A 13,305-nucleotide genomic window follows, 5' to 3' on the forward strand; every position below is an offset into this window, starting at 1 on the left:
GCCTGTCTTTGGGACTCAAACATTCTGCACTTTGTACATCAGTCTTAGTTGCCTTTGACATAGCACCAAAACACCACTCCCTGGGAAAGAAAAATAATTTTTGAGCCCAGAATTTTGTGAATGCCATGTAGCCTATTATCATCCTAAACATACCCTCAAAGTATGGTTAAAATCATGCTGTCTATGCATGATGTGGTAATCTGATTTACTCATGCAGACCAGAACTTGCAAGAGGGAACCTGTTTCCCCACCACAGCCCCCTAAACCTGCTCCAATGGTCTGCAAAACCCTCCAGAGCCAGTTTTCAGGCAGCAATAAGGCTAGGATGGAGGTGAAGAAAGTTCTGCCACATACATGCTGGCAATTGGGTACCAATGTGATGTTGGGTGTAGGCCTTTATGTAGGAATACAGGGGTATAACATTTCAAGAGAAATAGGCCAAACAGGAAAGGAGAAGGAATAGCATTGTATGTCAGGGACATTTACATCAGTGAAGAGATCCAGGACATCAACCCTGGAAGCTAGGTGGAGAGCATCTGGATAAAAATTAAAGGGGAGGGAAACAACAGGGATGTTATGGTGGGAGTCTACTACAGACCCCCAAGTCAGATGGAGGAATTGAATGATGCCTTTCTAGGACAGATGACCACACAACTCAGAAAGGAGATGTAGTGATGGGTGACTTCAATTATCCTGATATTTGCTGGAAGTCAAACTCAGCCAAATCCTCAAGGTCTAGCAAATTCTTCACTTGCCTGGAAGACAATTTCATCGTCCAAAAGGTGGAACAGGCAACAAGGGGGTCAGTTATTTTAGATTTGATCTTAACCAAGAGGGAAGACCTAGTTAATGGGGTGCAAGTGGTGGGATCCTTAGGTGGAAGTGACCATGTTCTCCTGAAGTTTGTTATACAGTGAAAAGGTGAAGCCAGGCATAGTCAGACATGCATTCTAGACTTTAGAGCAGATTTCAGTAAACTTAGAGAAATACTAGGGGTGATCCCATGGTCAAAAATATTAAAAGAGAAGGGAGTTCAGGATGGATGGGAGATTCTCAAAAGGGAGATACTGAAGGCACAATTTCAAACAGTTCCAATGAGTAAAAAAAATGGGAGATATCTCAAGAAACCAGGGTGGATGACTAAGGAACTTTCAACTGAGCTAAGTTTTAAACGGAACATGTATAAGAAATGGAAGGGGATTCCCAAAGGAGAATTCAAACAAGTAGCTAGCCTGGTTAGGGGTAAAGTCAGAAAAGCTAAAGCGCAGTACTCAGGTTTGCTAGAGAAGTTAAGAACAATAAAAAGGACTTTTATGGATATGTCCGCAGCAAAAGGAAGAAAAAGGAAACGGTAGGGTCACTGCATGGAGAAGATGGCAAAATGTTAACAGGGGACAGAGAAAAGGCAGAATTACTCAACACCTTCTTTGCCTCAGTCTTCTCAGAAAAGGAAAACTAAGGAGCCCTGGTGGTGCAGTGGTTAAATGCCTGCACTGCAGCCATTTACTTAAAACCACAAGGTTGCGAGTTCAAGACCAGCAAAAGGGCCCAAGCTCGACTCAGGCTTGCATCCTTCCGAGGTCGCTAAAATGAGTACCCAGACTGTTGGGGGCAAATTAGCTTACTTGCTAATTAGCTTACTTGCTGTTCACTGCTATGATCTTTGGAATAGCGGTATATAAATAAAAAAACAAACAAAACAAAAGGGTGCCCAACCTGAGGATAATGGAGCAGAGGACAGAATAAGGATATTTCAGCACAGAATAAGTAAAGAGATAGTACAGGAATATCTGGTTAATCTAAATGAATATAAGTCTCCAGCACCTGATGAACTACATCCAAGAGTATTAAAAGAGCTAGCAAATGTAATATCGGAGCCATTGGCAATCATATTTGAAAACTCCTGGAAAACAAGAGAAATCCCAGCAGATTGGAGGAGGACAAATGTTGTCCCCATCTTCAAAAAAGGGGAAAAAAAGAAGATCCCAACAATTATCGTCCAGTTAGTCTGACATCTATACCAGGAAAGATTCTAGAGCAGATCATTAAACAGAGAGTCTGTAAACATCTAGAAAGCAATGCCATAATCACAAAAAGTCAACATGGGTTTCAGAGAAAGAAGTCATGCCAGACGAATCTAATCTCTTTTTTGAATAAAACTACACTCGTCCCCCGGGTTACGAAATTAATTCGTTCCGGCGCCATTTTCGTAACCCGGAAGTCTTTCGTTAGCCGAATCCCCATAGGCGCTAATGGGGAAAGCCGCGTTTTGGTGCGAAATAGCGCCGAAAAGCACCAAAACTTTTTTCGCAAGCCGGGGAAACGTTCGTAACCCGGAAATAATTAATTAATGTTTTTTTCTTCGTAACCCGAAAAATTCGCAACGCGGCGCGTTCGTATCCCGGGGGACGAGTGTACCAGCTTGGTAGATGAAGGGAATGCTGTGGATATAGTATATCTTGATTTCAGTAAGGCCTTTGACAAGGTTCCCCATGACATTCTTGCAAACAAGCTTGTAAAATGTGGGCTAGACAAGGCAACTGTTAAATGGATCTGTAATTGGTTGACCCAAAGGGTGCTCAACAATGGCAGTCTGGAGCGTGGCTTTGGTGTGACTTCTGGACTCTTAGGATGCATGCATCATTGAAATACCATACCTCCACTGTGACTCGAAGCAGCTTTATTTTGGCTGTCTGTAACAGGCCTATATGAGCAGTGACAGATCTAGCAGTTATATTAGCAGCAGTTACAGATCCCCAGTTTGAGATCTAATACAGAGACTGGCAACATCAAGGAGTCATGGGAGGTATTTGTTTTACAATATATTTTAATGTTTAAGGGCTCTGTTAATTATGTGATATATAACAACAAGCATATGGTTTCAAACTGAACATACAGGATACGCCAATTGTTTGCTCCGGCTTGGAGGAAACATGTTGCAAAACATGAAATGATAAATCAAGCAGGCACAAATTGCTGTGTTTTTTTAAAAAATAATAATTTGTATTATTTGTTTTTGCAGTTCTTCCTAGCAGACCAGGAAGTCTTGCATTCTTGCTTTCTCTCTTTAGAAGAGTTTTAAAAAATATTTGAGGGATGGTTTAGGAGGAAATTCCTCATTATTAATTATTCAGAAACGTTCTTAGCAGTTTTTAGTCATTGGAATCAACCAGTGCATTATCTTAAAAAAGAAGAATTCATGTTAAAAACGATCTTTAGCTGTGGTGGTAATGTCTAATTTAGGAGAAATCCATACCCTCCAAACAACATTAGAGTCTGATCAAAATGGCAAGAGGTATTAAGCGGAAGAACAGACAACCTAGGAGAGACTGCAGTAGTTTGCTTCTTTCTGAGCATACCGGGAAAGGAAAGATTCTGCCCTTCCCCTTCCACCCAAGTTAATTGAGTGTAAACGTTTGAACTAATTTTGCAGCAGTTGAAGTAAATTGAAAGCAAAGAGGGAAAGTGGACAGATATAAGTGAAACTGGGATATTTTTAAAGCAGCTGAAAAAGCAGGATGATAGGAAACTGGCTCAGTTGGAGGGTATGCGGATGTACCTTCATGACTTAAAAACGGCTAGTGTTTCACTTAGCTTTAACCTGGAGAATTTTTCATGACATAACCTTCTGTGTAGAGCAGGGGTAGGCAACCTTTTTGAGCTGGGGGGGCGGGTTGCTGTCCCTCAGACAACTGGGGGGCCGAAGCCAATAAATAAATAAATAAACAAATAATTTTTAAAAAATTTAAATAAATAAATAAGCCGGGACAAATGTAGGACAAAATTTTCAGATGGAGGACACTTTTTTATAAAAATGGGAGGACACACAGAAAAATTTGCTGGTTTTTTAACAAATGTTAATATACATCCATGTTTCTGAGGCTTCTATAGACAATTGCCCCTCTTGCCTGCTGCTTGCCCCCTTGCTCCCCCTTCCGCCCCTTGCCCCCGCTTGCTCCCCCTTCCCCCATTGCCCCCACTTGCCCCCGTTTGCTCCCCCTTGCCCCCCAAAGGCCGTTCACGCAAGAGATCCTGCCGCCGATTGCCCCGCGCCGGCGGCAATCGGCGGCAGGACAAGGCTGGGGCCGGTCCCAAGGCCTCGCCAGGCCAGATCTGGCCCACGGGCCGGGGGTTGCCGACCCCTGGTGTAGAGAAACACAACTTGTTTTGCTAAGGCATTTCAGTCCTGCCTGGAAAATAGCAGAAAGCACCAAGAAGGGGCGAAAGTGGGAGGAAAAGAAAAAAATTAGAATACTTTAAAAACTATTTAAAAGGTGAGACAGCAGAGGGTTAAATTGGACTGTCCCCACCAAATTGGGACAGTTGAAAGGGATGGAAATCCAGTAGTTTCTTCCATATTAATATTGCGTATATTTGATTCTCCCAGAACTGCCTTCATGGAGAAATTTGTGGGAAGAAATCCAATTTCTAGAAATACTGAAATCTTCCTATCCCCCTGGCATACCCACAAAATGGTAGGAAAACTATGCTGGCCTGATTAAATTTTCTCCTGTTGGAAGAGAAAGTATGAGAATGCCAGAAGTAAACTGAATAAAAGAAGGAAAGGAAGCAAAAAGCTTTCACCTTCTCTCTTTCCACCCTGAAGATATGAGCATTTTTCTTGCCTTCAGTTCTCCCAACCTTGCACTGTAGAACTGTTTCATCCAAGGGCAAACTTGAGATCCAGATCTCAGATCTGGACAGCACCATCTTAAATTCAAAAAGCACTAAGACATCTGTCCAACTGTTAATTGAAACTAGAGTAGGCCTACTAAAGTAAGGGGACTGATTTAAAGATTGGTTTACCATCTAGCAATTAGTACAGTTATCAGTTGTGCTATAATCAAAAATGTAATCTATTTTTATCTAACTTCACTGGATGATAACTGTATTTATTCTTGCCAGATCAGTATGGTGACATTATGCGTGTTGATACTTCCGGAGCTTCTCTTGAAACTGGAAAACAAGAAGGGCTGCCTTACGGTGGTAAGATGATTACTTATATGATCGAATACTGTGGTAGCTTTGTTAATTGGCTAATGCTACCTTATGTGTGTCATTTCTTAAGGTAATTATAAAATCATAATTTACAAAAGAGAATAAAATGCTAAATTTAGGGGGGAAATTAGGTAAAAAGTATAATCCAATAATAACTGTGTGTCAGTGTATATGCTAAGAATTTTGGGGAAGAACAGCAACATTTTACAATGTGATCAGGTACTGAAAGCTCTGAACACATGGGGACTCATCTTCAGCTGGCTCAACCGATATTTCTTTAGTCTCAGATTTCATCATCTCTTTGAAACTGATCAAGACTAGTTATTTTTAAATAATTTGAAACCCAACTTCAAAGAGCTCCATTTGCTCCCAACATGATGGAGCCACCACTTACGACTGTACATTTGCTCACTTGTTATGTGGGTGACTTGTCTCCCTCTATCATATTATAATTATATTAAGATTGGCGGTATTTAGACACACTGGGAGAGGATAGTACAACTGGAACAGAAGCAGGTTTCTGGTGTAATAATTGCCCATCTCCTTTTCTCTCCTTGATAGTTTCTAATAAGGCAAGTAGTGTTTAACTGTCCTTTAGTGGAAGAATATTCTTTAAGGGATTGGAGTTTTATTTTTTAAAAGCGTTGCCCATTAAATGGATATGTGTGTTACACAGTGTTTTCCAAAGCCTTATCTTTACTTGACTTAGTTTTTTTGTTTGTTTGTTTGTTTTATTGGTGAGTAGCAGGCCAGCCCAAGATATTTTGCTGCTGGAGATAAAGAAAAAGGTGGCAGTCCCTTCCCATTCTACTTACCAAAGCCAATTAAATTGGCAGGTCAAATTTATTTAAACACCTTTAGTGGGATAGTGTCTACCAAAACACCTGAAACAGCAAACTACAATGGGCCCTTGGTATCTGCTAGGGTTTGGTTTCAGGACCTTCTGTGGATACCAAAATCCATGGATGATCAAGTCCTATTAAATACAATAGCATAGTAAAATGGTGTCCCATATATAAAATGCCAAAATCAAGGTTTGCTTTTGGAATGTATATATTTTTAAAAATATTTTAAAGCCATGGATAGCTGAAACTGTGGATAAAAAAAATCTGTGGATACGGAGGGACAAATGTATTTACAGGGCTCAGAACACTTCAGTGTTTATTGTTTAATATGTCACTATTGATGCCAGTGATGTATCCAACTTTGTAATCTAACAGCTGGCAAGTCCAGGAAGAGCAACAAGGAGGCTGCCACTATTGCATAGTGAGTGGCAGGACTGGCCCTGAAAAATAAGCGAGAGAGATAGAGAATAATTGTTCAAGAACTCAGCTTTCTTTTGATAGATATAGGCTTTATATCTGACTGAAGCTTGACTGTGGTCATTCTATGTGGTTACCTTAAAATGTTACGTGCAAACAAGTGTAAAAGATATTTTTAATCTGCTTTTTTCCCCACAAGGGATTGCAGCTTCAGAAAAAATTGCAGAGAGAGATCTAAAGAATCTAGAGAAATACAAGACAACGATTCAGAATGTTAGTGAAAAAACTGGTATTGATGCAGCTTTAATTGCTGCTATAATGTCCCGAGAATCTCATGCTGGAACTATCCTGAAGAATGGCTGGGGTGACCATGGCAATGGATTTGGTCTGATGCAGGTAGTATTTGAGATTTGATAATTATATTTGATAAATAATGGCTCAGGGTTATTTGTAAGTGGAGACAAGTGGAATGTCACAGTTCTCTGGCCTATTCTTTGTGCTGGTCAATGGCGGGTTACAAACTGCCAAAAAATACGTATGGAATATGTATTAGGGTTAGGAAGGGGTGGTGCTTCCGCACCCCCCTAACCCTAGTACGTATTCCATACGTACAACATGGCAGCGGCCCTTCCACATGGGGGCTGCCATGTTTATGTATCGGACGCTGTGCGTCAGCACGTGTCGCGGCGTCTATGACGTCGCGAGTCCACCCCTGGCGCCTCGATACATCATAAAGGCGCCGCTTAAAGAAGCTCCATTTTGGAGCTTCTTTTTCGGTCCGTGCGGGAGCCGCGCGGTGTGGCTGCTGCGGCTCCCGCACGGAGCAAACAGCGGCGGTGGCAGACCGCCTCAAAGCGGCGGTTTATAACCCGCCAATGTTTCTATACATAACCTAGATGAACATATATAGAAGCTGCTTATCATAGTTGAAGATAACATGAAATTAAGAGGGATGGCCATCATCACCACAGAAGACAGGATCAAGCTCTAAAAGGAATCCTGGAACACAGACAAAATCAACGTGAAATTCAACAGATAAATGCAATGTCTTGCATTTAGGTAGCTCCCACCTTAAAAAAAATCAAAGACATCAGTAAATGAGGGAAAACAAACTCAAGTTGAATCCAGAGAAAACGGAGGTACTTGCGATAGGTTCCCCAAGTCCAGGGACAGAGATTTGTCAACCAGTCCTGGACGGGGTCACACTCCCCCTAAAGGACAAAGTTCGCAATTAGGGAGTATTCCTGGACTCATCTCTACAGTTATCATCTCAAGTGGATGCGATGGCCAGGAGTGCTTGGTACCAGCTTCAACTGATACGCCAACTGCGTCCCTGTCTGGAACGAAAGGGCCTTGAAACAGTGGTACATGCACTGGTAACCTCTCATTTAGGTTTCTGTAATGCGCTCTACATGGGGCTACCTTTGTACCAAGTTCAGAAGCTTCACTTGGTTCAAAATGTGGCAGCCAGATTGGTCATTGGAACATCTAGGTCAGACCATGTAACACCGGTGCTAAAATCCCTTCACTGGTTGCCAATTATCTTCTGGGCGCAATACAAAGTGTTGGTCATTACCTTTAAAGCCCTACATGGCTTGGGACCGAGTTACTTGAGGGAATACCTCTCCCTACATAATCCGCCCTGCACTCTCAGAACATCTGGGAATAATTTATTTGAATATTCAAAGACCTGGTTATCAACAACTTCCCAGAGAGTGTACACAGCCATAGCCCCCATGCTATGGAACAACTTGCCGGAAGAAATCCATCTTATCACCACCTTAAATGTCTTCAAGAAGGCACTTAAGACAGATCTCTTCCGGCAGGCCTACCCAACTGATTTTTTATAAAGAACCAAGGAAAACTCCCACTTCTGGTTGCAACTGTGTATTTTAGATGATGATTTTATTGTTTTGAACTGTATTTTTTGAGCTATGTTATTGTTTCACTGTATGGATTTTAGATGTTGTTATTGCTTTATGGTTGTAATCCTGCCTCAATCCAAGGGAGAGGTGGGAAATATAAATAAAAATTATTATTATTATTATTATTATTATTATTATTATTATTGAATGGAGAAGACCTGACTTGACAGCAGTGTATATGAAAAAAAAATCTAGGTGCCTTGGTACATCAAAAGTTGAGTATGAACCTGCAGTGCAGTACAAATGCTAAAAAAATAGTAATATTGCAACCTTGTGCTTAATTAAAAGAAGTGTAATATCTAAATCATGGGAGTGATAGCTAGTGGGTATTACGTCAGTGGGGTAGTCACACTGTTTTGGTTTTTAGTTAAAACTTTAAAATTGCTGATCAAGTTGTTGAACCTATTGTTGGAATAGGATTCACCTTGGATACCAATCTTAAAGTTCAGAGTAAAGCCCAGAGAAGATTCACATCCCCACTGATATGGAAGCCACCAGCCAACACAGTGCATTCATCAAGCTGTGTTCGGTTCTGACTGACTTACTTCAAGAAGAACATTTTCAGAGAAGAGCAACCAGGAAGGGTGAAGAACCTGGGAAATCAATTGTTGTGAAGAACAATTGAAAGGGCTAGATACTTTTAGCCAGAGAAGATTTGATTAAAGAGAGGAAAGAAAGACCAGTTTTCAAATATCCATTTGGCCTGCCGTGCAAGATATAGAGCAGATTTGTCTAGTGTTATTCCAGAGGACAGAATTAAAGAACCAGTACTAATTGCAGGGAAGCTGATTTTTACTACATGTCCTAACAATGAGAGCTGTCTTGGCAGGTGTGGAATTTTCATTCATTGGTGGCATTTAAGCAGAGGCTAGCTGGTCATCTAATAGAGGTTAATAATAATAATAATAATAATAATAATAATTTTATTTATATATCTCCCTGCGGATCAAGGCAGTATTACATGCAGTAAAATGCATACAAGAATACTATCAATAAAACACTAACAACAATAATAATTTCAATAAATATTAACTATATCATCATACTATTAAGGTAGTATGGTAGAAGCCTCCTGCATTGCAGATCCTGCAATGGGATGAGCTTTACATTATCTCCAAATCTACCTGTAATTCTGTGATTGATGCAAATATAAAAAAAAACCATGTCTCATTTCCAAGGAACTTCAAATCATGATAGCTTTCTTGAAGTTATAAAAGGCCATTTCAAAGGCTTATCAACTACAAACCAAACAAACCTTCATACAATTGAAGTTGCTCGAATAGCTATCCCATCTTTCCCTCCTTTATTGTCAACATTTAGAATGTAATCTCCTGTCAGGTTTTTTTTGGGGGGTGGGGGCACTTCTTCATGTGAAACAACTGTAATTTGAAATGTGTTGTTGTTTTTTGTTGTTAACTGCCTTGAGTCAACTTTGACTTAAGGCGACCCTGTGGATGAGACATCTCCAAGACTCCCTGTTGACTACCTCTCTGCTAAGATACAGCAGGCACAGGCCTGTGGTCTGTTTGACTGAGTCTAACCATTGGGCATGTGGTCTGCCTCTCATTCTACAGCCTTTCACCTTACCTAGCATCATTGTCTTTTCTATTGATTCATTTTTCCTCATGATGTGGCCAAAGTACAACAGCCGCAACTTAGTCATCCTGCCTTCCAGAGAGAATTCTGGCTTGATCTGTTCTAGAATCCATTTGTTTATCTTCTAGGCCATCCATCATATTCTTGGCACTTTTCTCCAGCACCACATCTGAAATACTATTTTTTTTTCCAAAGGTTGATAAAAGATACCATAAACCCACAGGTACGTGGGACAGTGAGGAGCATATTACTCAGGCTACTCTCATTCTGGCCACCATGATAAAGGAGGTCCAAAAAAAATTTCCACAGTGGACTAAGGAACAACAGCTCAAAGGTATGAAACTAATTGTTCCAAAATATTTCATAGTTGATATTTATGATGAATTTGCTATGAAGATGAAAACTGGACAGAGGAAGATTTTTTTATTGTAACTTCCTCCTACCCTGAAGTTTCTTACTTAGCAAGAAAGGGAACCATGGGAGGGTCTGCTGCATACAGTAAACCAGGCCAGTTTGGAGCCTCCTTGTTCCCTGGATTCATAGAACCATTTCACTAAACTTTCTGGGACACATGAGGCTGCCTTGTACCAAATTAGACAGTTCATCATCTAGCTCCACCTTATCTACATATTAACAGCCCCAATGACTTTTCAGGGTTTCAGGCATGATGTGATTTTCCCAGTTCTATGTGGAGGCATCTGCAGTTGAACTTGGGACCTTGGCATGTGAAGTGTGAAGTGTGTCTTTTACCATACAGCTGTGTTCATTTAACTATGGACTATGAAATGTTATCTTCCATTGATTAACATTTGCCCTTCTAGTCGATTGTCACTGAAAGATTCAGGAGACAGCTAGATTATTGACGTTACTACTCACTCTTCTTCATATGATAAAAACAGTGCCAGATAGCCAGATTTTACAAACAGGTGTATTTACCATTGTCTTTAAAGATAGGTCTTCTGCTTTCGCGTATTAAAAATGTTCTGTGGTTTACCTTTTTAATATGAGTATCATAACAATATTAAGAGGTTTCATGGATTAGAACACATTCATTTGATGCATGGATTGTTATTCAGAGTTTTAGGCACAGCACACATTGGTTGGGGCTTTGTAGATAATAGGTCAGAGAGAATTTAAATGCAAAAAACACTGACATTGGCAATTAGATTTGTTGACATTCACCATACACATAACTGTTGGTAATAACAAAGACAACCTGGTATTAAATAACCCAAATGATACATGTTGTATATATACAGTGTTATAGCAAGTGCACTTAAATGTGTATTTCTGCTCCGGTACATGTCATCTCCATAGTCCTGTGTAATACTCTTGCCCCTCCATATTCACTAGGGTTAGGGGCACAGGACCTCTGTGAATATGGAAAAAACGCAAATAAAACACCATGTTTTTCCATGAGAGGACGCATTTCTAGCAATCTTTAGGTCCTCCAGTACAACTTTGTGGTCAGCATCTGCCATACACTGACCATAGAACTGTGCCGGAGGAGCTATAAATGCCAAGTGGAGTATTCTCTCTAGGAATCTCGAGGTCTTTCAGTGCAATTTTTAGTTAAAGTTGACCATAGAGCTGCACTGGAGGACCTAGATATTTCTAGAGAGAACATAATAATCGAATCTGTTAATAATCAAATCTGCAACTATGAAAGAATGAGTGTATACTGATAGGGATGGATGAAAAACCATGCATTCTTAACAACCGATGTCCCTCAGGATGTAGCCCTATGCTACAATGTCTAATTTACAAATTGTAAGCCGCTCTGATAGCTTGGCTGAACAGCGGGGTATAAATAAATTATTGTTATTATTACAATATTTGAGATGAAGACCATGTGAACTCAGTATGAACTATTTCTGTATATTCATAATCAGTCGAGATGTGTATATCACATGGAAAAGCCTATATCATTGATGCACTTCTTAGTATAAATGTCAATAAGCTGTTTAATATCTTCTGTATCTCCAAGAATCCTAAACCCACATTCAGTCGACATCTTATACCAACATATGTGAAACAAGTTTTTAAAGTGAGTTTTGTTCATGTGATCTTAAATTATTTTAACTACAGGTGGAATTGCAGCATATAATGCAGGAACTAAAAATGTCCAAACCTATGAGCGACTGGATGTTGGAACAACAAAGAATGATTATGCCAATGATGTTGTTGCAAGAGCCGTGTTTTACCAAAAAAATGGATACTAACTATAATTTGAAATGAATGTACTGTACAATCAACCAACTTATGAAAACTTTTGTATTATTTGTATGTTGATTGCATTATGTTTTTGTTGCTTGACTGCTGTAAGTAGCCCGCACCCAGTTTCTAAATTGCATGTGATCCAGGCTGTTTTAAATGACTGTGATGTGAAATCATGTTAAGCAACTTACATGCATTAAGTTTGCCAAGTAAATTCTAAATAGCCGTTTTGTGTTAATTAGCATGAACTTTAAAAATTCTTTTCATCATTTTTGTAACCAGTAAGGATTTGCCTTTTAGACCTTGCTTTTCTTCAAGCTAACATCTACTATGTTTACTACCATAATGTAAGAGGTAATGTGATGTACTAGTTGAGGTTTGAACTGGGAAACTGTTTCAGATCGTTTGGATGCTCTTAGCCACTATCATCTTAAAGTTTAGATCTGCAGTTTGTTTACAGTCCTATTATAGGTTTGCACTGTTAATGAGCTCTGAACATGTCAAAGGCTATACAGATGTTAACTGCTTTCACTGATGTTTAATAAATTTGTACTTTGCAATACATCGACAGAAGATAATTACTGTACTGTTTAATTTGTCTCAGCCAAGTTGACTGACCTAGAATGTGGAGTACTGTGGAAATATTTTAAAGCATTTCTCTCATTCTACTTCTGTTATATACTAGTGTGCGTATCTGCCTCTCAGTTCACTTGTCAACCTATGGCTAATCAGTGAAATTCATAGGTTTTTCTTAGTCCAGGAATACTCAAGAGATGATTTTGCTATTTCTGTTCCCTGAAATATAGCTTGCAGTACCTGGTATTTGTTGGCGGTCCCCCATTGAAGTACTAACTGGAGCTTACTCTGCTTAATTTCCAAAAGCAGATGGGATCTGGTGCCTTTAGAGTACGCCACGGTAGAGGACAGCTGTTATTTAGTCCTAATATTTGGTTATCTTTGTGTTCACCCACTATGATCTTTTTGTCACTGCTCTTTTAAACTGGAGAAAAATAAATAGTTGTTTGTGCCTCCATCATTTCCAGTTTATGAGGACTAATGAATTAATGAGTGAATATACATTAAGACATGGTTTGAAAGGGCCACAGGGGAAAAACACGCCAGAGAAACCCATAAAGGGAGAAGCAGATATGCATTTGTGGGTGAATTGATGCCTCTGATCTAATATAAAGGCTTTGTTTGGTTTTAAAGGACAGTCTCGATAGAGCATAAAAGAATGTAATGAGCCAATGAAATACTATTATGTCTGACTATGAATTCTATAAATGCAGGAAGGAATAACTCAACAG

The 13,305-nt window shown here is 39.7% G+C and overlaps 1 protein-coding gene across 1 annotated transcript; it reads left to right on the plus strand.

The window, feature by feature from the left end:
• The first annotated feature begins 2,724 nt into the window (after positions 1-2,724).
• LOC149319314 (lysozyme g-like) lies at positions 2,725-13,169 on the plus strand. The gene is made up of 5 exons (XM_089511453.1): positions 2,725-2,806; positions 4,906-4,986; positions 6,460-6,656; positions 9,977-10,115; positions 11,870-13,169. The coding sequence occupies exons 1-5, from the start codon at positions 2,800-2,802 to the stop codon at positions 12,001-12,003; spliced, it is 558 nt and encodes a 185-aa protein (XP_089367579.1). The 5' UTR covers positions 2,725-2,799; the 3' UTR covers positions 12,004-13,169.
• Positions 13,170-13,305: the final 136 nt, after the last annotated feature.

This window comes from Sceloporus occidentalis, unplaced genomic scaffold, assembly GCF_023333645.1.
Source record: "Sceloporus occidentalis isolate IW3139 unplaced genomic scaffold, rSceOcc1.0.p SCAF_2, whole genome shotgun sequence".
NCBI lineage: Eukaryota > Metazoa > Chordata > Lepidosauria > Squamata > Phrynosomatidae > Sceloporus > Sceloporus occidentalis.